This window comes from Stegostoma tigrinum, chromosome 6 (assembly GCF_030684315.1).
Source record: "Stegostoma tigrinum isolate sSteTig4 chromosome 6, sSteTig4.hap1, whole genome shotgun sequence".
Taxonomy (NCBI): Eukaryota; Metazoa; Chordata; class Chondrichthyes; order Orectolobiformes; family Stegostomatidae; genus Stegostoma; species Stegostoma tigrinum.
Genome location: NC_081359.1, coordinates 72,099,220 through 72,122,296, shown reverse-complemented (window position 1 = coordinate 72,122,296; position 23,077 = coordinate 72,099,220). Strand labels below are relative to the sequence as shown.

Here is a 23,077-nt window from a genome sequence, read left to right as displayed (position 1 = left end):
CCCAATCACCCAAATAAATACCTGTCTACCAGGGGTGCACCCATGATATCAAAAATTAAAGGCTGCGGAAAACAAGGGAGCAGACCAAGCACTAAGGTAGTGTCTAATGACACTGGAACTGTGGGGATGCATGTTGGCATGCACTTGGAAACTTACATGTCGAAGGTTCCAAATACCTCTACATCATTGCATCATAGCAAAGTCCGTACTCCACGTGTGCGCAAAACAGGTATAACATGGAAGCGGGAATCAATTGGGGCTGATGGTGTCGGTGGACAACTGATGGGAGTGGTGGAGCAGAATGGAGGGGTCTGGTGGTCGCTGTGGGGAGAGAATGGACACTAGGAAGAACAGGGTGAACGGTGCTGGTGGGCAAGAGAGAGAATGGACAGGGCTGGGGGGTTGGGCGAGGGGAAAAATAGAATTGGAAGATGGGGGGAGAACCAGGATTTAGGGGCGGGAGAGGGAGAGAATCAATCCAGGAGCCATGGTCATGGTGGGAGGGGCTACAAAGAGGGTGTAGCAGCAGGAAGGCACCCTCTCTCACTCACCCCCTCCCTTTCTCGCTCCCCAACCCTCCTGTTGCTCCATCTTCACCTTCCCAATTCTCCTCCCTCCAACCCCCTCCCCCACACACTGCACCCGATCCGAGCGAGTCCAGCTTTCCCATTAAGGATTTTATTGCATTCTTACTATGTCTCTGTCATGATGATTAGCTTGTGAACATGAACTGTGTATTCGTTGGAACCCTCTACCTCGGAAGGCAGTTGAAGCAAAGCCTTTGCATGCATCTAAGGCAGAGAATAGTAAGACATCAACATCAACTCCACTTCCCAGTATTATTTTCTCGCACCTGTTATTCCCAAATATCAGTGCAATTCTGTGCTGAATCTACTCAGTGAGCATGTACAGCCCTCTGGATTAGCTAATTACAAAACATCACAGTTCTGAGTGGAGAAATTTCTCCTTATCTAGACCTACCAGTTTTGAGACTGTCTTCCATACTTTTAACTCAGTCTTTCCTTCTTTTCGTTATGATGTATTAAACCCTAGTAGACATAACACTGTGTGCAGCTGGAGGTACACAGCAGGCCAAGCAGTATTAGAGGAGCGGGAAAGTTGATGTTTTGGGTCGGGACCCTTAAGGAAAACAAAAATTCTTTCTGTTCATTTTTCCCTATGTCCTTAAATCTCAATGGAGGTAGACTGTTGTTCCTGCTTTTCAGATGTCCTATTAATCTCATTATCTGCTTCCACTTCCAGAATTTTTCAGCCCAAACAAAATGCTCCATAAACTGCTCCATTGAATTTTGGCCAACATTACTACTTCTGATCCTGCCCCTTTATGTTCCCAATTTTGAGAATAGGTCTGGAAATACAGTTTGTGGTATTCTTTGAAGTCAACACTTTTTTTTTAGCAAGTTTGAAAATCGAATTTTGTTTAAATGTCTTTAATGCATCAAGATAACAGTATAAATTTTAAGAACTATTTCAGAACTGTCACTGAATTCTTAATTAATACATCTATGCTTTTATAGGACAGAAAAAATCAAAAGAGAAAGTTTCTGAAGCGTGGTGAAGGACTAGCAAGATTCTCAAATGTTAAGTCAAGATATTTGACATCCAAGAAAACAACTGATAAGGAAACAAACATAACGAACCAACAGACAGCTGGTTCTCAAAGTTCAGTGAACACAATACATGAAAAATTGCAGTGTAAATTCACAATATTAAACAAAGAAAATCATTTCGGAAGCTCAGCTGGGCTTATCAATAATCCAGCAGCAAATAGTAAAGGAAAGTACAACTCTGCTTTGTGTGTTAAAAAGTTAACTGCTTTGGAGAATGGTAAAGAAGAAAACTCCCTCCGGTCACCTCTGAAAATGCAGGCAGACAGAAAAAAAATTACATCAGTTGGTAAAATTCAAAATATCCCTAAAATCACTAAAACGGAGAGTGCAAACATGGCTCAAAAATACGAACAGAGTGCATCAAAACAAACTGGACAGAGCACTGTGACTTCAGGTAGACCAACAGCAGTTCATAATGGTGGTAAATTTCACACAAATGAACATGTGGTTCCTCTATGGCCAAGTAATAAAGAAGCAAATGGACATGAATATACACTTGAAACATCATTTCAGAAAAATTTGGAGAAGTGGAACAAGGAAAAAGAGAAAGAAAATATAGAATTGAATGAATTTGAATTTCTGGAGGAGGCGGCTGAAGAACTTTCCTTCTCTAGTAATTCTTCCTTTGTACTAAAAATGGTACAGGGTAACTGGCAAAACAATGAATGTCGCAGATTGTCATCTACCCCAGTCAAATCTGAGCAACACCAAACCATTGAAAATTCAAATGGGTTGGTGCATTGTGGGAATACAGATTTTGAGGAAAATGTTAATCTTAAAAGTCATAATGTGTTAGAACATAGGAATGGGGTAAAAGAAAATGGGAAAACTGTTTTAGACTCATCAGCCACCAATAAAGTAGCATTCAAAGCTGTTGACTGTGATCCTTTAGAGGATGAATATAGCAATTGTAATATCACTTTGGATTCTGAAATCGATGACCTTGAGTCCACACTGACAACTGAAAAAACGAGGAAGCAGTCTGTAGTCTGCAGTAGTGACAAAGAAGATGACCCTAAATCTAAATGTAGAAAAAAACCAACAGATATTCTCAGTAAAGCCAAGAACGTGGATACAGATCTTGACTTGTCGTCCTCCTCGTCGTCTGATGTTGATATTGAAATGCCTACTGTAATAGAAAACAGAAAGGTTTTTTTGAGCCAGAAACAAGATTCATCTCTCTTCAATTCCAGATGTGAAAGCAGTTCAACTTTGCATCAAGAAAATGCTGATTTTGATGATGAACAGACATGGACTGACCTGGACGAAAGTGGATTAATTAAACATGAAGATAACTCAGCAGAGCCTGCTAATTCTTCTGTAGTAGATCAATGTTTCTGTTCTGGAAGAACTAATGAGGATAAAACTATGCAAAGAAAAGTTGCTTCTGCTAAGAAGGGAGATGATGTGGAGGAAAAGAACATGGACAAAGCCACAGAATCGCCCCCAGTCACTGATTTGATAAAGAGATTGTTTCCTTCACTGAAATCCAAGACTGAGCCTGGATTTGATCAAGGACTGGAACAAAAATTTAAAGCTGTGAATGATAAACCAATAGGTATATCTGTATACTTTATGGTTCTTAAATCAAAATGAAACCGGTGTAAGTTTTCATTAAGGATTTGAAAAAGCTTCTTGCACACTGGGGAGGTCAGTATTTTTGTTGGGCTAGAGCTGGTATGGCCAACCTTCAGTGGCTGAGAACAGGATTTTTAAAAAAATTGAATAATTCTATTAATGTTAAATATTATATCCTGACTTCCTTTTTAAGCACTTTGAAAATAACAAATGTTTTGTATACTGTAGGGAGAGACAGGCAGTCAAGATGATGAAACGTTTGTAGATATGAAACTGGAGGTGAAATGCTGCTTGTTCTTGTTCAACTTGACAAACTGTCAGGAGATTTAGAATCAGGATAATGATTGCTTATTCACCTAAATGTAGGGAGAGCTAGCCTTAGCGTAAGGCCAACTTGGGAAAATTTTATATATCTTGAGGTTTATACCCGCATTGAAAACCTATTTAGTCAATTCCCACCATATTATTGGCCAGTTGCAGAGAGAGATTACAAATTGGAGGTATACTAGAAAGAGAGGAAATAGGATAATACATTTGCCTATATCTCTTAGAGTTGCTAATTAAGGAAGAGACATTGAGTTGAAGGTCAGAGGAAAAATAGAATAAGTGGAACCACAGCATATGCAGTAGAGACTGAAAGCAAGAATGGTATTTGACACTAGAGCAGAAGCAGTCAACGAATAGTAGGTTGAGGGTGTCAGAACTGGACTGAGGACGATACAAGAAAGACATTCGGTTGTGAATTGAGAGGTAGCCATTGATCATTTGAAGTACACTTTTTCACTACGGTGGAAGGTTGCAGCACTTTGTGTCACTTCACCACCAGGTCTTCGATCAGCCCCCGTCTAAAAGCAGGCAATAAATAAGAAAAACACACTCAGCAGCACAAGAGAGATAGGAAGGCAGTTAGACAGGAATTATGCAAAAGGAGCTGTTTAGAAAAGAAAAATAAAAGCCCAACAGGGCATAAAATGCTGGCTAGGAGCACAACAGACTGTGTCTGTTTGTTTGAGATAACAAGGTGTACAGCTGGATGAACGTAGCAGGCCGAGCAGGAAAGCTGATGTTTTGGACCTAGACCCTTCTTCAGAAAATCCTATAGATTATTTGTTTGTTTGTTTGTTTGTTTGTTTGTTTTTGTTCTTTGTAATAATTGTGAAACTGTCAATGCTGTTTGTCATTAATGGCACTTGATTATAATCCTATTTCTCGAATGATAATTTCCATAGATTTTTAATGTGCAAAAATGATGTTCTACTTTTTATTATGTAAAGTGATTAAAATGTTAAGGCTGGATAAAAATAAGCAGTGTGTTACAAAGGGACAGGGAGCTTAAAGATTATGGCATATTACTGACTAAGGTACCATCGGGGGATAACAGAAAAACAGCAAAGCTAAAGCACTGTATTGAATGCACAGAGTTTCACAAATAAATGGATGAGCTTATGCCACAAGATTTCTAAAAGCCTCTAGTGGTGTGTGTCTGCAGTACGACTAAAGGTGGGATTCAATAATTTGCAATGTCTTTTAGAAGGGTTAGTCAAAATAGAAAAAGGGCCAGGGTTTCAGCAATGCTAAATGATTGGGTAGACAGTACAAAGAAAAAAATTTGGATTTTAAAAATTCACGTAGAATCTGTTTGGATGGAGCTGAAAAATAAGTTGGAAGGGAGAATTTTGTGAGTGGTGACCTTGAAGAAAAAGTACTGTAGAGATTAGGGCTGTGGCCATCAAATCTTGTATACTTAATTTCTGGTGCCCTATGTTTTAAAGATTTGGCTGCTAAAGATCATGAATGTGTTATTTATGATCTTCCAGAGCAGTCCCTCTGGATTAGAAGACAGCAAAAGTAATGCTGCTATTTTACAAAGAAGGGGGAGAAAAAGCATAATTATTGGCTAGTTAGGCTGATCGTGTAGGGAAAATATTTGACTCTGTTCTTAGGAATGTTATATAGCAGGGCATTTCGATTATGATTACAACATCAGCAAGAATCAAAGTTAACGTGTGTACTTCAAGCAATTAGAAAACCAAATGGCATGTTAACCTTCAGTACAAAGGGTTTGGAGTATAATGTCTACAAAATCTTCTTGCTGTTGTTAAGTCCTTGATGAGATTATATAGAATACTGTGCACAATTTTAGTTTTCATACCTAAAACAAGTTAGGTATACTTGCATTGAAGAGAATGCAGCGACCGTTCACTAAGCTGATCCTTGGTATGAGGGTGTTTCCCTAGGCCTATGTTCCCCAGCATTTAGAAGAATGAGTAGTGTTCTCATTGAAATATTTAAAATCTAAAGGAGCTCAAACTGGATGGAGATGTTGGATAGATGGGTTTTCTATCTGGGAGTCTAGAACCCGGGGTCATAGTTTCAGAACAAGGTATTGCCCAGTTAGGACTAAGACGAGGAGAAAGTTCTGGCACCAAAGGGCCTTTGTAATTATCTCTGTGATTTTCTGCCTCAGATTTGTAGTTCCAGTCATTGAGTATATTAATAGATGTTTGGATACAAGGGGATATTGTGACATAGAGTCATACAGCACGGAACAGACCCTTCGGTCCAACTAGTCCACGCCGAACATAATCCAAACTAAACCAGTCCCACCTGACAGCTCCTGGCCCAAATCCTTTCAAACCTTCCCTATTCATGTACTTATCCAAATGCTTTTTAACCGTCGTAAATGTAGCCACATCCACCACATTGTCATGTCTTTTTTAAAATCTTTCTCCGCTTACCTTAAAAATGTGCCCCCTCGTCTTGAAATGCCCCATCCTAGGGAATAGAGTCAATGGTAGTTGTCTATCTATACCCCTCATTAGTTTATAAACTTCTATAAAGTCACCTACACTCCAGTGAAAAAAAGCCCCAGCCTATCCAGCCTTTCTTTTTAACTCAAACTGCTCATACCTGGCAACATCCTGGTAAATCTCTTCTGAACCCTCTCCAGCTTAATAATATCGTTCCTATAACTGGCCAACCAGAACTGGACACTGTTGGAGAAGAGGCTTCACCAATGTCCTGTACAACCTTCGCATTACTTCCCAATTCCTATACTCAAAGGACTGAGTGGTGAAGGCAAGCTGGGTTGATATACTTCAGTTACATCATGTTCTTATTGATTTATGGAGCAGCTTCAAAGTCCAGAATTGCATAATTCTGATTCTGATTCTGTTTCTTATATTGTATTCCAATCAGAAAACAGACAGATTGGCCAGTGTATATTGTGAAGCTTTCAAGGGAGAATGTAGCTAAAAGTGGAAGCAGCATGAGCGAAGTTGTGCAGAGAATAATTGCTAGGATGAGTGGAAAATACATTGGAAAGATTTCCAATAGTTTGGAGAAAAGTTTTATAATTTTGTTTTTTAGAAATCCTGGGGAGTGAATGAGCAATTGTTTTGGCAGTTAGCTTGCCCATGGTAGCTGGACTTGGAGTTGCAGAGCCTCAAGAAAAATAGCACAAACACCATACGTTCTTGCTATGGTTTTAGTGGGTGTTTCACTAACCTCTCGGTGGACAGTTGGGAGGCCCACTGTGGGACTTTGTCCTCTTTCTTCTTCCTCTTTTAAATTGTGTCCTTCAGGCAACAGTAACAGCTATGTTAACTCTTCATTTTTACACCTTTCATTTTAGATATATTTTGTGCTGTTTACTAGGTGCTGGTATCCAGTCCAAGTTACTGAGGGATAAACTGGCAGAATTAGAACATGAAATTAACCAATTTCGAGCAGAAAATGCTACATTGGCCAAACTCCGAAATGAGAGAGAAAAAGCCATGGTGGACCTCAGGTATGTGCTTGTGGTTAATTCCAATAGAAGGAAGCATTTATACAATACTTATCACTCCACAACATGATGGCGAAACAAAGATAAATGATTTTTCTACCCCTTTAAGAATGTCATTAGAATGAAGCAATAAAAAACTTGTACAAAATCCACTGCAAGTTACTATTTACTAAAAGTTTGGGTCTTTGTTTGAATTTTGTTTTAGGTGCAGTTTCATAAGTGAATCTCCTATTTCGGGTGTTCTTGTACCCCCAACATCTCCCTACACAGTCACTCACTTTGGTATAACAGTATCTCATGAAAATCTGAACTGGATATTTGTGACCTTTGGAGATATTGCTATGTGATAGCCTCTAACATTGTTGGTAGTGAACCAATAACTCATCGATACCATCCATATAAAGTAGCTTGCTTAGTTGGCACTGGATGATGCAGGGATAGTACAATCAGTGAATTTGTGACACAGTGAAATTAAAATATTCAGTTAACTTCAAAATTGCCCAGTTGTTCCTAACCAGACTTTATGAATAACCGATCTTTGTAAGTTTATAAATTGAATAAAAATTAATTTATTCTTTGTCCTGCTAAAGTTACGGCATTAAAGCCAAACCACAATGTGTTCGTGGGCATATAACTGGTATAGGTAAGTTAGCAGTGAATATGAGCACTTTCAGTTGACTTCCACAATTGTTCACTCATTTTTTACAAACTAGAATTCTTTTCTCAGAAGATTCGATAATTCTTTCACAGAATGGAAAACTAGAGAAAGTAAAACATAGTACCTCGTCCTAAAGCTTCCAGCATCAATGTGCATCTGCCAAAACCAGACAAAACAAATGTTCTCTCTGTTTTTGTTTTAAATCAATATTATCTACGGCTGGCTGGGTACCATTGTTTCCCCTTGACTGACCAATCCAATATTCAACCAAGCTGCTAGCACTGAACATAGCAACGCTCGATGCCAGATCGCCCGTGTTTCTTCGTTGCATGGTCTTCTAGACCATTCACCGGCAACAAACATTTGCTTTTGTTTTCTTTTAAAACATTCAGCTGTTCAAAGTTCAACTAATCCTAACACCAAATCACAGTTCCACCAAAAGTATTTAAAAAAAAGGTCTCTGCAGTGCCCAACTAACACCTTCAACATTCACTTCCCTTACCACTGACATACAGTGGCAGCAGTGTGTAACACCTACAAGATGCACTTCCCAATTAACTAGAGTTCCTCTGACAACACCTTCCAAAACCATGCTCTTCTACCATCTAACAGGACTAAGGCAGTAGATGCCATGGGAGCAACTTTTCCTGTAAGTTACCCTCCAAAAAGCCACATGCCATCTTGACTTTGAGCTATATGCTGTTCCTTCACTATTGCAGTGTCAGTATTCCATACTCACTCCCTCAGAGCGCTATGGGTATATTTACAACCCAAGAACTACAGTCCTTCAAGAAAGCAGCTTATGACTAGTTAGGGATAGGCAATAAATGCTGATCTAGCTATGACATCCATACCGCATGAACAAATTAAACCAGAGTAAGAATAGTAGGTAAGTCTAACATGTAAAATTGTGCTGCTTAATTTCACAGGCAACTCTTACTGAAAATTCTGAACTAAATATGGCTGAACGGTACAATTAAAATCAATAACCAAGACAGGCTACTTAATGTTCTCAGTTATTGGAAGCAGCTTCAGTACATATTCCATCAGCATTTTTGCCAGTGTCCTCTGCATTTTTAAAAATTATGTGAATACACTTTGCTTTAAAAGCTAACCTATTTGTGGAAGAAATCCAGAAATGCAACACAGTTGTAAGAACTCAATAAGTGAATTGTTTAAAAAGTAGAGTTTATATGTTTTGTTTATGTTTGACAATCTGGAATCTAAGTTTCTTGTCCAGAATGGAATAAAACCTAAAAATTAATGTGTGTGTGAACGGGAAGGTTGAACGTTAAAAATCCGTTTTACTAACAAAGCAAGTAAAAATGTTACTGCTGATATTGTTAAGCGCTGAAAGCAATCAATACAGAAACATTTGCAAAAAAACAATGTGTTGCTGTCATCTTATGATTGCCTGAGAAATGGATGCATTTTTTAAAAAGGTTAATTTCCTAACTACTGACTGAAGTGACTGAAGGACAAAATTGAATGTTTTAAAATTTTTACAAACAAGACTGGAAACACTGACTAAATATTACTTTGATGTATTAGTTGCCTATTAAATATGAAAGAATCATTTGTATTGATTTAATGCAACCAGAACAAAGCATGTTTTACTTTCTGGCAAGCTTCAGGCAGATGCATATGTAGAGTAAACGATTAAGCTGCAAGCTGCAGCCAACTTGCCAGCAGGTTCACTTCTTCCCATACCAGGTTGAATCTTCCAGTGTCGTTTTAAAAATCCTTTCTCTTGGCCCAAGGTATTCCAGAGCTGGCTTCTACCAACCAGCAAGGCTCACCTTAGTACACCATGTTTTTAAATTTCAAAAACTCCTACTCCACTCTCTTCAAAGAGTGAACCAGCAAGTTAATGAAAGCAAACTACTGCAAATGCCAGAGATCTGAAGTAAAAACAAAGTGCTAAAGAAATTAAGCAGATCTGGCAGCGTCTGTGGAGAGGGAACAGAGCCTCCCAGTATGACTCTTTTTTTGTCACTATCTACTCTCATTAGCACGTTCCCAGGGTCCTACTGTTCATCATATATTCCCTAACCTTGTTTGTGCTGCCCAAGTGTCTCACCTCACAATAATCCGGATTGAATTTGATTTGCCACTGATCAACCCATCTGACCAGCCGATGTCTATCTCCTTGTAGTCAACGGCTATGTTGCAACTGCATTGTGTCACTTGGTTTCTTCACTGCTGATCCAAATTTCAAACCATCTTAATCTTGTTCCCACTAAAGTAGCCAAATAGTGGATTGACAAATCTTTCTGTACTGATCCTACTAACTAAATTGAAGACCGCGGTGTTACTTCAGTGGTTTTGATTCTGAGTTAAAATATGATATAAAGGGAAAAATAACTAATAGAAGATGTTTGATGTTCAGGAAAGAAATTGCAGACTTTGAACGTAAGAAAACCGGACAGTTAACTCAATTCGAGGAATATAAAAAAGAAGAATTAAAACGACTCCAAAAAGAGCGAATGATTTTTGAAAAACATGCTGCTGCTGCAAGAGCAATCCCTGACAAAAAGGAAAGGCAAGAAATACAGGTGAAAATCTCCCTTTGCATTGTTACACTTCTGAAAATTAAGTCCACTTTTCAATAACTGGGATGCTTTTACTGAATTCTTGACAAAGAATGTGTAGTAATTTGATTTGTATTTGAAAATTTACCAATGGTTTCTTTTGTTTTTCTCTCTGGTCAGTTTTCTCATAACTTTAAAATATTGCTAAAGTTTCCTTTTGCACTCATTGGGACAAATGCAAAAATGCTAAATTTAAAATAATGACAACAATTTAAGTGAAAGGAAGGAAAAAGTTGCTGATTCCTTGGCAAGTCAATTCTGACCAATGTGCTGCCATCAAAAGTGCAATGGGGGAAACTAAAGGCTTTCCAAACTCCTGGGTAATTAAAAAAGACGCAGTATCCCTTTTTGTTTGCAGAAAATGGTTTCCTGCATCTAAACGTGTTATTTCTAGCAACTGTAAAGGAGCCACTTATAAGTTCAACTGAAAATCTTAAATTGATTGTGAGTATAGCTATAAGCATGCTCGGGATTGTTCATGAATTGCTGTTGAGTTGCAGAATAACACCTGATGTTTTTGGTTTGTTGGTGCAGGCTGTTGATTATGGTCTGTACCACTTGAATTTTCAGTGCATCCTAACAATGTGAAACACTTTGACAAACCTGTTCGTCAGAAATCTCAAGGGATCGTGACACATAGGGTGCCACTGAACAGTACTAGCTCCAATGGTAACCGTCGGAATATGACTAAGCCAAGATCTATTCTAACACCATATAGATGGAATTATTAAAAATGTGCCTTGCTGTATTACATATAACTGAAGCTATTACAGACATGTCAAGCAAGGCAGAACAGAGCATGACCACAATTTTTTAGTGCTGATGGCAGCAGCACAATGACATGGAACGGCATTTAACACCATGGAATGCTAAGTCTTCATCAACCAGCTGAGTATTTTTGGGTCAATTTACTTGCCTATGAAGTCCGTCCTGATTGAAGCAAAATTGTGGATGTTAAACATTTTCCCACTTCAAGGGATAAGAAGAATCTTAACAAGGATAAAAAGAATAACGTTGCCTTGGATGTTTCATCATTATCTCACCTTTTCTGTAAAGTTTGGAATATGTCATATCTCCACTGAGACCCTAGCTCAAGAAATATGCCACTTTATGTGGAGCAAAATAATATCAGAATATCTTCAACTCTTTTTCAAACTACAACCTGAGGAAAGACACGATTCTGGAAGTAGATGCATCACAAAAGTTCCTGGGTGCTTTTCTTCTGCAAAATGGAAAGCCTGTTGTTTCTGGTTTAAAGGCTTTTTCATCTGTGCAAACCAGCTGTTCCAATATAGAGCGCAAGACATTGCCTCTGGTAATTGTCATCATGCATTTTGCATCTACTTATTTGGGATGAAATTCATTGAAGATAGATCATATAGTACTAAAAATGATTTCTTGAAAATCACTAACAAATGCACAGTTGCATTTATAGTGTTTACTTCTCAAGGTGCAAGGCTATGGCTTTGAAGTCAGATACAGGGTAGGCAATATTTCTGTTTGATACACTGAGTAAACTCTCTTGTTTAGATTCTCACTTGTTGGAAATGACCATTGTCCAGCAAATGTGAAACGTAAATGTGAAGGACACTGTTTGGATTTGATTATGCCAATTCTGGGAGATATGATCCATGTACCGCGTGTCATATCAGCGCTGAAATTCAAACATGATGTCGTTCAGTTGTGTGGTAGATGCAGGCAGAATCATTTATTAATGAAAAATACTACTCGCATTGCACTGTAGCATCATATCTCATTATTTGTGTGAGACGAGAAAGAACAATTAATGTTTTGAGTGTTCTGTTACAAAAATAAAATGCTGCAAATACTGGAAATCTGATAAATATAAACAGAACTTGTGGGAAATGTTCAGTCTGTCTAGTTGAATTTATGAGAGAAGCCTGTGACATTTTTGTCAGATCAGTGAGAAGATATTATATGTTGTTAGCAAGTGCAAGGGAAATAAAAGGCATGGTGGAAGTTTAGTAATAGCTTGAATGGAGGAAAGGGAAGAACTCAAAACAAATTGCAAAGAGAGGTTGTTATCAAGAATTGTTGGAATTGATGTTGAGTCCAGAAGACCATGAAGTGCACTGTTGAAAGATGAGGTGCTGTTACTTAGGCTTGGCATTAAGTTTTGTTGTAATGCTCCAGAAGTTTGATCACAAAGCTCAAAGCAGAAACCAGGTGAAGAACTGAGATTTACAACTTGGAAAAGGTGTTGTGTATCACCCTGGGGTATCGCACCAAGCTAATGAAAGAACAATTTACAACTTATTGAAAAGACAGGGAGGTGGGCAGAGGGGGCGGGGTTGCCTTGTTAGTTAAGAATGAAATTAAATCTACGGCACTGAATGACATTGGGTCAGAGGATGTGGAGTCTGTGTGGGTGGAGTTGAGGAACCACAAAGGCAAAAAGACCATAATGGGAGTTATGTACAGACCTCTTAACAGTCATCAGGACCAGGGGCGCAAGATGCACCGGGAAATAGATAGGGCATGTCAGAAAGGCAAGGTCACGGTGATCCTGGGGGACTTCAGTATGCAGGTGGACTGGGTGAGTAATGTTGCCGGTGGATCCAAAGAAAGGGAGTTCATGGAATGTTTACAGGATGGCTTTTTGGAACAGCTTGTGATGGAGCCCACAAGGGAGCAGGCTATTCTGGACTTAGTGCTATGTAATGAGCCAGACTTTATAAAAGATCTTAAAATAAGGGAACACTTAGGAGGCAGCGATCATAATATGGTAGAGTTCAGTCTGCAGTTTGAAAGAGAGAAGGCAAAATCGGATGTAGTGGTGTTAGTTTAAATAAAGGTAATTACAGGGCCATGAAAGAGGAATTGATGAAAATCGACTGGAAGCAGACCCTAGCGGGGAAGATAGAGCAACAATGGCAGGAATTTCTGGATGTAATTGAGGACACAGTACAGAGTTTCATCCCAAAGAAAAAGATTATCCGGGGTGGGATTAGACAGCCATGGCTGACAAAGGAAGTCAGGAAATGTATCAAAGACAAAGAGACAGCCTATGAAGTGGCCAAGAGCACTGGGAAATCAGAAGATTGGGAAGGCTACAAAAACAAATAGAGGATAACAAAGAGAGCAATAAGGAAGGAGAGGATCAAATATGAAGGTAGGCTAGCTAGTAATATTAGAAATGGTAGTAGAAGCTTCTTTCGATACATAAGAAACAAACGAGAGGCAAAAGTAGACATTGGGCCGCTCCAAATTGATGCTGGAAGGCTAGTGATGGGAGATAAGGAAATAGCTGAAGAACTTAATAAGTACTTTGCATCAGTCTTCACAATGTAAGACATGAGTAGTATCCCAACAATTAAGGAGAGTCGGGGCAGAGTTGAGTATGGTAGGCATTACAAAAGAGAGTGCTAGAAAAGCTGAAAGGTTGGCGCAGGCTTGGAGGACCGAAGGGCCTGTTCCTGTTCTGTAATTTTCTTTGTTCTTTGTCTAAAAATTGATAAATCTCCTGGCCCTGATGGGCTACATCCTAGAGTTCTGAGGGAAGTGGCTGAGGACATAGCGGAGGCTTTGGTTGTGATCTTTCAAAAGTCACTGCAGTCTGGGAAAGTCCCAGGCGATTGGAAAATTGCTGTTGTAACCCCCTTGTTTAAGAAAGGATCAAGACAAAAGATGGAAAATTATAGCCCGATTAGCCTAACCTCGGTTGTTGATAAAATTCTAGAATCCATTGTTAAGGATGAGATTTCGAAATTCTTGGAAGTGCAGGGTCTGGTTAGAATAAGTCAGCCTGGATTTAGTAAGGGAGGTCGTGCCTGACAAACCTGTTAGAATTTTTTGAAGAGGTAACAAGTAGGTTAGACCAGGGAAACCCACTGGATGTTATCTATCTTGACTTCCAAAAGGCCTTTGATAAGGTGCCTCACGGGAGGCTGCTGTGTAAGGTGAGGGCCCATGGTGTTCGAGGTGAGCTTACTGGCTTGGATTAAGGATTGGTGTCTGACAGAAGGCAGAGAGTTGGGATAAAAGGCTCTTTTTTTTTAGAATGGCAACCAGTGACAAGTGGTGTCCTGCAGGCTTCAGTGTTGGGGCCACAGCTGTTCACTTTATATATTTAATGATCTGGATGAAGGGACTGGGGCATTCTGGCGAAGTTTGCCGATGATACGAAGATAGGTGGACAGGCAAGTGGTACTGAGGATCTGGGGAGGCTGCAGAAAGATTTAGACAGTTTAGGAGAGTGGTCCAGGAAATGGCTGATGAAATTCAACGTGAGCAAATGCGAGGTTTTGCATTTTGGGAAAAAGAATACAGGCATGGACTATTTTCTAAATGGTGAGAAAATTCGTAAAGCTGAAGTGCAAAGGGATCTGGGAGTGTTGGTCCAGGATTCTCTAAAGGTTAACTTGCAGGTAGAGTCCGTGATTAAGAAAGCAAATGTAAAGTTGTTGTTTATCTCAAGAGGGTTGGAATATAAAAGCAGCGCTGTGCTTCTGAGACTTTATAAAGCTCTAGTTAGGCCCCATTTAGAATACTGTGCCCAGTTTTGGGCCCCACACCTCAGGAAGGACATACTGGCACTGGAGCGTGTCCTGCAGAGATTCACACAGATGATCCCTGGAATGGTAGGTTTAATGTACGATTAAACCTGAGGATCCTGGGATTGTATTCATTAGAGTTTAGAAGGTTGAGGGGAGATCTAATAGAAACTTACAAGATAATGTATGGCTCATAAAGGGTGGACGCTGGGAAGTTGTTTCTGTTAGGCGGGGAGACTAGGACCCATGGGCACAGCCTTAGAATTAGAGGGGGTAAATTTAAAACTGAAATGAGGAGACATTTCTTCAGCCAGAGAGTGGTGGGCCTGTGTCTTCAAGGCAGAGATTAATAAATTCTTGATCTCACAAGGAATCAAGGGCTACGGGGAGAGTGCGGGGAAGTGAAGTTGAAATGCCCATCAGCCATGATTAAATGGCGGATTGGACTCGATGGGCCAAATGGCCTTCCATTCCTATGTCTTATTGTCTTATGGTTTAGCAATTGTATCTATTACACAATGCAATTTTATTTCACAAAAACTCAAATGGGAATTCAGAAGGAATTTCTTTACTGAGTGACTACATGGACTTGCTCTGTGGAATAGCTGAAGTAAATGGTATAGGTGGATTTAGGGAAATGCAAATTCCTGTATTCTGATCCACATGTCATAGATATTGTGTGGGAATGTGGGGGAAGCACTCCATTATAAGCCACATACCACCTGGCCTGTATATAAAAGGAAAAGCATATAAAAGATTATGCTGGTAAATTTTAGATGAGAATTTATAGCAAGAGACTCAATCAGAACACTATAAAACCTGGTTGGATCTAGTGACCCAAATTGTCTAATACTTTAGCTATAGTAGTGTTTTTCAGTTGATTTACATATGCTTTTGGAACTTTGTTCTTTCTTTCATAGGCACTGAAACGGCAGATTGTCGATTTGCAGGAAGAACTAAAACGAAAAGAATTAAGATGGTCAAGTATTCATGCAAGACTTCGAAACCAGATTGATACATTGACTAAGGAGAACAGAGAGCTCAGAGATGAAGTTAACATTATGGAAAGACTTCGGTTGGAAACTTGGAAGAAAGCTGAGGCTGTAATTGAGAAGAAAACGGACACCACGTCTCCAGGACTAAACAAAACAGAATTAGCAGTAAGCTTGGGTAGTATACTTTGGGTGTGACAGCATTTTCACATATTACATTCCAACCCAGACAGCTGTGGTACTATGCACATGCTATTCAAATGTCCAATTAAAATTCTTAAATTTTATCATTTAATGAAAAGGAGGAAAATCAGAAGAGGCTTTCCTGTTGAATTAGTATTGTATCATTTCTATGTTTCTTAAATTCTGTTAAAGATTTTGGCACACAAATTACTTTGAAATAACTTCTCATCAATTTATATATATGAATTTTTAGAACGATTGAGTTGCTAAAATTATTTTCATTGATTCCATTGGGATTTCCATATTAACATTTTAAAATATTAGTGTAGAACTCAGCATTAACATAGAAACGAAGGGTACGTGTAGGAAATAAGCATATTATTCCTCTCACTATGGGCAAAGTCACAGGAAATTCACAAATAACACAATATGCTGTTGCATGTAATGCTTGTACCATAATTCTGAAACACTCCCCTTGGTCATTTCTTAAGTCAGTATATTTTATGATACTTGCATCTAGGTTTCTTCTGTCATCTCAAATTAGATTATGTCATTGTAAACTAACAGTCACCTGAGCGTTTAACACTGTGGCAAGTAAATCCAAATATGTGAGAATAGTTACTATCTCGGTGTCACTGTACGAAACATACAGTGGTTCATGCAATTCAGCTTTCTCCACTTGAGTGCCTTCTAACCGATGCAAAACCCACTTAAAATGCTGTATGTCTCTTTTTCTTTTCCTCTTCTGAACCACCCCCCCCCCACCCCGACCAACAACAATTATATTCAGTTTGTTAACTGATTGAACTAACCCTTACATTAAAATACCAAGATGGTATCCAAAACTCTTTATTTCAATACACGACAGTAAAAAAAACAGTAAAAAGCTTTGTTTACGAGCAGTACAGATCACAGCGAGCAAAGGATGTACAGAGCAAAAAGACTTGAAGCATACACGTTTCATTGCAGGTTACATTATTTGAGGCTAGATTCCGTTCAACAGTCTGATAACAGCCGGAAAGAAGCTGTTCCTGAAAACTGCTTGTATGTGCATTCAGGCTTCTGTATCCTCTTGCAACCTGTTCCATCAGGCAGAAGTCAGCTACCAGGGTGTGATGGGTCTTTGATGTTGGCTGCCTTTCCATGGCAGCGAACCACGTAAATAGTCCATGGATGGAATGCTGGCTTCTGTGATGGTGTGGGCTGTGCACACCATGTTCTGTAGTTTCTTACAGTCCTGGGCAGAGCAGTTGCCAGACCTGGCGTTATGCACCTGGACAGTAGGCTTTCAGTGGTGCATCTGTATAAGTTTGTGAGGGACCTTGTGGACGTGCCAAATTTCCTGAGTTGCCTGAGGAAGGAGGCGTTGTTGTGCCTTCTTGACGGTCGCATCAACATGGGAAGTCCCAGACAGCTCGTCAACTATCATCACTAGTCAAGGCTATTATCAAAGGAGAAATGAAAGCCCAAAATATCAATCGTGACAAATTAGAAACCCACATGAAACAGGTGAATAATAGCCTAAAAAGAACAGTCAAATTACTCAACATTCTGGTTGGAATTAAATATCACAGCCATGCTCCTGATCTCACATTACTTTTTGAGCAAAGTCACTGAAAAATTGTTCACAATTGCTTTCCCTACAGTTGTGCAGAATGGAGAAATAAGTTTTGTAATTCCATAAATATTAGCATTTCTTGTAGAATAATTTTGTAGAATTGAAAGCAATCTTATTTTCTGACTGAAGGTATGCATACTGATCTTAGTTTTTTTTAACAATAGGTTCAACCAGATGTTCAGAAAGACAGAGGCAGAGCTGCACTGACAGGAGGGAAGAAAATCTCTCGCATGATTGAACAGGTACCATCATCCAACTTTTAACAATGTTGTATTTGTTATCTATATAGGAGACCTTGATAAGGCCACATTTATTATCATCATCATAATTGCTCTGAGAAGGTAATAGTGAGTTTACACAACAATGTTGGGCCTGGAATTAAGTTATAATGCAACAACTTCAAAAGAACGTTAGGAGACAGAGTAGAGATAAAGTGAAAATTCTGAATCTGCATGTCTCAAGTGCAGTGGCTTTTATGGATATGTTAATGAATTGAATAAAGTAATAGAAAGCTGTCTACCCAAGTTTATAGATGATGCTTAAGTTAGGAAGTAAAGTAAATTGTGCAGATGACTGTAGGAATTTATAAAAGGAAATAGAATGACTTTAATAGTTGGACATAACTACAGGAAATGGACTTCTGTATCATATCATCCTTTCTGAATACAAAAAGACAAATCAGAACTTTTTTTAATAGTAAAAGACTAGGAACAAAGGAACTTAAAAGATGCCCATATATAAACATCATAAAAATTGGAGATTTATTTTTTAAAAAAGCCAAAAATCTTAATGAGTATTGATCTTTTTCTCAAAGGTTTGGAATTAAAAAGCTAGAAAGTAATGTTTCAGTCATACTGAGGCATTGTCAGATTCGCTACATTGTTGCACTTACTTTTGAATGCTGAGCCTTGGGCATGATTTATTGTATTGCAGAAGGATGCACTGTAATGCACGTTCATCAGTGTGATACCTGAGATATGGAGCAAAGGTAAATATGTGGGATTGAGGTATAGATTAGCTGTGATCTAAATGAATAGTGGAACAGACCTAAGAAGCTAAAAGACTTAATTGATACCTATATTCAGATCCACATGACAAAGACATTAAGCGTGGGTGTGTTTAGGAACATGGAAATGAGTGCTTCCACTATAAGCCTCACACCATATGACCTGTAAAATATAACGATGTTTGTTGCTTCACTTAAGCAGCTGAATAATCCTTGGTGAATTATTTTCATCATTCACAGGATATGAGTAACATTGGTTAGGCCAATATTTATTATTGATTCCTAATTGGCCTTGAAGGTAGTAGTGAGCAGCCTTCACGAACTGCTGTGGTCCTTGTTGGCATAAATATACTCAGTGTTTTGAACAGAATTCCAGAATTTCAATGTAGTGACAGTGAAGGGACAGCAATATAGTTCCAGACTTGGAATGGAACTTCCAGGTGGTAGTATTTGTGTATTTTTCAGTGAGATTACCTTAGAATTCTTCTCAATTCTAAAGAGTATAGAGTTGCTTGACTTACTTAATCTCATCGTAGCCCACATTTTCATACCAGGAACTAATTTAGTAAATCATTGGTATACTGCTTCCAATCAAATTTGTCATAGCATTCCATGTGTGTTCTCACCAAAGCCCTGCACAATTATAGCAAGACATCTTTACTTCTGGATGTGAGTTTGCTCGCTGAGCTGGAAGGTTCGTTTTCAGACGTTTCGTCACCATTCTAGGTAACACCATCAGTGAGCCTCCGGTGAAGCGCTGGTGTTATGTCCCGGTGTGTTGAACCAGAACTCCATCAACAAACACATTGATTTGGAGCCCATGTGTTTGTTGATGGAGTTCTGGTTCAACACACCGGGACATAACACCAGCGCTTCACCGGAGGCTCACTGATGATGTTACCTAGAATGGTGACGAAACGTCTGAAAACGAACCTTCCAGCTCAGCGAGCAAACTCACATCCAGAACCTCAACCTGAGCTACAAATCTTCTCAAAACATCTTTATTTCTGTACTGAAATTTCCTTGTTATAAATACCAGCCTGTTATTTGCCTTCCTAGTTGTTTTCTGTACTGCATGTTAGTTTCATGTGTTACTGCACAAGTACACTCAAGTTTCTCTTGACGTTAGCATGTACGCTTTTCATTCCTTTAAAAAACTAAGATATTCCAGATGGTTGGTGCAGCAGTATTTACTGAGTTGTGCATTGGGACTGCACAAAATCCCAGTGCAGCCGAAACTGAGATTTGCATGGGAAATTAAAAATTCTGTTAGGCAATTACCCTGAGTTGTGAACTATGCAAAAATGTCCCTTTAAAGTCAGAGATCTTGGAACGTTCCTATTCCCATAAGCAGAATAGTTGTGGTAACAGTTAAATAATTAAAAACCTACTCTAACCCCTGAATCACTATTAATGAGTCCTGAATCACTATTAATCCATTCACCTACACACTTCTGCACCTGACTATACTTCACCAGACCCAACAAGCTGCTGATTTCTCCCTTAAGCTTCTCTTAAAGCTGTTAACCTACCATAAGTACTCACCCTTAGCCACTTAGCTGGGCATCTCTCATCCATCGGACACCCGACCCCGGTACTCTAACATCTTCTCCACCCACCTGCAGCCCTTCCCCCATACTTAACTTTCATACTTAATTTCATGGATTAATTAACTTGCATACTTAAACCCATCACAGCTGCCATCAAAGTAGTTGCTGGATATTTAAATTACAGTATGTGTCAAATACTGCTGTGAAAGGGGCCTCAGATTCAACCCACTGGCTCCACTGTTCCTGTATGGGTTCCATTATTATTTAACACCAGACTCTAGAAACTTGCACACCAGAAGTGATCTAAATGTAAAAATACCTTTTTTTTGTGTCCAATCAGGGTACGAAATGGGCCTTCTGAAACTAATTGGAATATCTGGACTATTATACCTTTCTATTTTTACAATCAAAACGAATAACCTTACACTACCCGTCATTATGCTGCACTTGCCCTCTTATTGCATACTTACTTTGCCTGTATATATTTCTTTGGAGCCTGCAACATCTTCCTCAACCCAGTTTTGTATTGTTGGCAAACCTAGGTACTGAATTTTTGACTGAGTCATCACGATAGATTGTAAGTGAGTAGCTGAGGCTAAGTAGTGATTTTTAAAAGAACTCCCCAGACCTCACCCTGTCAATTTAAGAATAGCCTATTTAGGCATTTGGATCCTCTCCATTAATCATCCCTTAACCTTGCTACCAGATCCATGAGACATCCCTTTAATGTGTATTTAGTACCTGAATGAATACTTTTGGAAATTTAAGTGCAGTACATTTGCTGGTTCCCTTTTTATCTAACCAACAAACGCTATTAAATTTATCAATAACAATTCCCCTTTCATAAAACCACTTTGATGTTATCTGATCATACTGTGATTTTCTAAGGGCATTATTAAGACTTCCTTAATAATAGCCTGCAAGAAATTGTTGCAACCTAACTGGCTTGTAGTTCTTTGTTTTCTCTCTCACTCATTTTTTTGAATAATAATATCACAGTTGAACAATTGTTTATAATTCCATGAGATCAGCCATGATCATGTTAAATGGCAGAGCAGGCTCCTGCCCCTAGTTTCTAGTTCTAACTTTCACTCTGCTCGAACAATTCCAGAATATGGTGAATTTTGGAAAATTGTAGCCATTACAAGCAATATCCCAGGGAGTAGATCATCAGGACTGGAGATCAGTCCAGTTTTAGACCCTTGAATTTATCCAGTTCTCTTTGTGAATTTCCTTAATTTTGTACGTACTTTGGCACCTAGGATATTACCTATTTCTGATATGTAATCAGTGTCTTCTACTGTGAAGATAGACAAAGTAATTGTTCATTGTCTCTGCCATTTCTTCATTTCTCGATATTCTGGCTGAAGTTTAATTTGAGTAAAGATAGATGATATTTATTGTTGCAGACTACCCCAAGAGATGTTAAACTTGGACAAGCTGTGAAATTATCTGCTCCCACAGTGACCAGAAATAGGTTAAAAGAAAGTGAGTACACATTTCCAGTTAACAAAATAATCTTACCTGCAAAGTTATTTACAGCTCCAGAACACTGTGTAATAATTTTACAGTTTCTATGATGTGTGGGATTAATATTGTAAAATGCGTTTGCACCCAGGAATTTGCAAAATTTTACAGCTCCGTGCATGTATCTGTGTCAACTGCGACATTCAATAATGTATTAGCAAATCTATAAAATAATGCAGTATTTTGTTACTAACATTAAATGTTAATCAATGAAAACAGTGAATTTTGCCTGAACTGAAGGAACAAAGAAAATTTGAATGATCAGGGATAGAATCAAGTTGGAGAATACAATGATAAATAACTGGTACAAACAGAAAAGGAAATAAAAGGCAAAGTAAATTTAATGGTTGGTAAAGCTACATTAGTAGAACTAACATCAAAGATGCTTAAACAAGAGGAAGAGATTTGCAAAGAGGATCTGAAAATAATACAAAATGACTGAAACCTGACTAGACTGAGAACAATTTTGGCAAATAAATATTGCAGGATTCAACACATTCAGGATTAAAAGAGAACTAAGGAATGGGATGTAATGTATCTGTTTCAGTTAAAGATAACATTATGGAAATGGTTTAAATAAAGTGCAACTGTTATTGGACAGATACAGAAAGCTTATGTATTGAGTTAAACGAAGCAATTTTTCCATCCTATTAACAGTATATCACAGACTATAAACATCGGAAGAGCAAAGGAGGAAGAAGTAAGTGAGAAGTGAGAACAGGATAATATGTAGTCTAAGCTGTATTATATTTTTAATGGTACAGACCCAATGGACCAAAAGGCATCTTCAGTTTTATGTGGTACTTTTTAATGCAGTAATGTTGGGAAGTACATTATTGCCACAACCAAAATTTTTCAGCAATTTTATTTTATTCATTCAGGTTCTGTTTCAATATCTTCTGCATCCCTCACTGATGTGACTGATTCTGCAATGGGTACGATGATGCACTCAGAGCTCTCTGAAAATTCTCCAAACTCTAATGGGGTTTCAGCACCGGCTGGATCTGTAAGTCTTCAGTGATGAATATGTATACTGGTAGAAAAACTGAGATTCTAGATTAAACATAGAAGTTCAAAGCAGCAAATGCTAATAGTACCTTTTTTAGATCATGATGAAGAAGAATAGATTTACTGTTTAACTTTGTATTGGTATGAACTCACGTGATGTTACGACTGGACAAGTTGGATCCTAGAGCGAAATTGTGCTTGATCCTAGTTTCTGTTTATTTTCAGTTTCGTGTGACAGTATTTTATTGAAACAAAAGCACATAGGGCCAAAGAATTGGTTTTTGGAATAAAAGAGAAATTTATGGATTTTATTTTATAAAACTACCATCAGTGTAACACAACTTGAAAGCTTTCAAAAACACATGGCAAAATAATGTTCCATCTACTCCCCATTGTGACACAGTTACTCTGAGGAATTTCCTTCCCTGCCCACC

At 38.5% G+C, this 23,077-nt stretch overlaps 1 protein-coding gene across 6 annotated transcripts in view; it reads left to right on the top strand.

Moving 5' to 3' along the window:
* The window catches only part of cenpj (centromere protein J), a 62,846-nt gene that overhangs the window by 22,364 nt on the left and 17,405 nt on the right, over nucleotides 1-23,077 (top strand). For all 6 annotated transcript variants that reach the window (XM_048533085.1, XM_048533087.1, XM_048533086.1 and 3 more), the window contains 7 exons: nucleotides 1,539-3,189; nucleotides 6,867-6,999; nucleotides 10,044-10,209; nucleotides 15,680-15,919; nucleotides 17,717-17,794; nucleotides 21,518-21,596; nucleotides 22,517-22,641. In XM_048533085.1, the coding sequence (XP_048389042.1) occupies nucleotides 1,539-3,189; nucleotides 6,867-6,999; nucleotides 10,044-10,209; nucleotides 15,680-15,919; nucleotides 17,717-17,794; nucleotides 21,518-21,596; nucleotides 22,517-22,641 (2,472 nt within the window). The remainder of the gene's footprint in view (nucleotides 1-1,538; nucleotides 3,190-6,866; nucleotides 7,000-10,043; nucleotides 10,210-15,679; nucleotides 15,920-17,716; nucleotides 17,795-21,517; nucleotides 21,597-22,516; nucleotides 22,642-23,077) is intronic.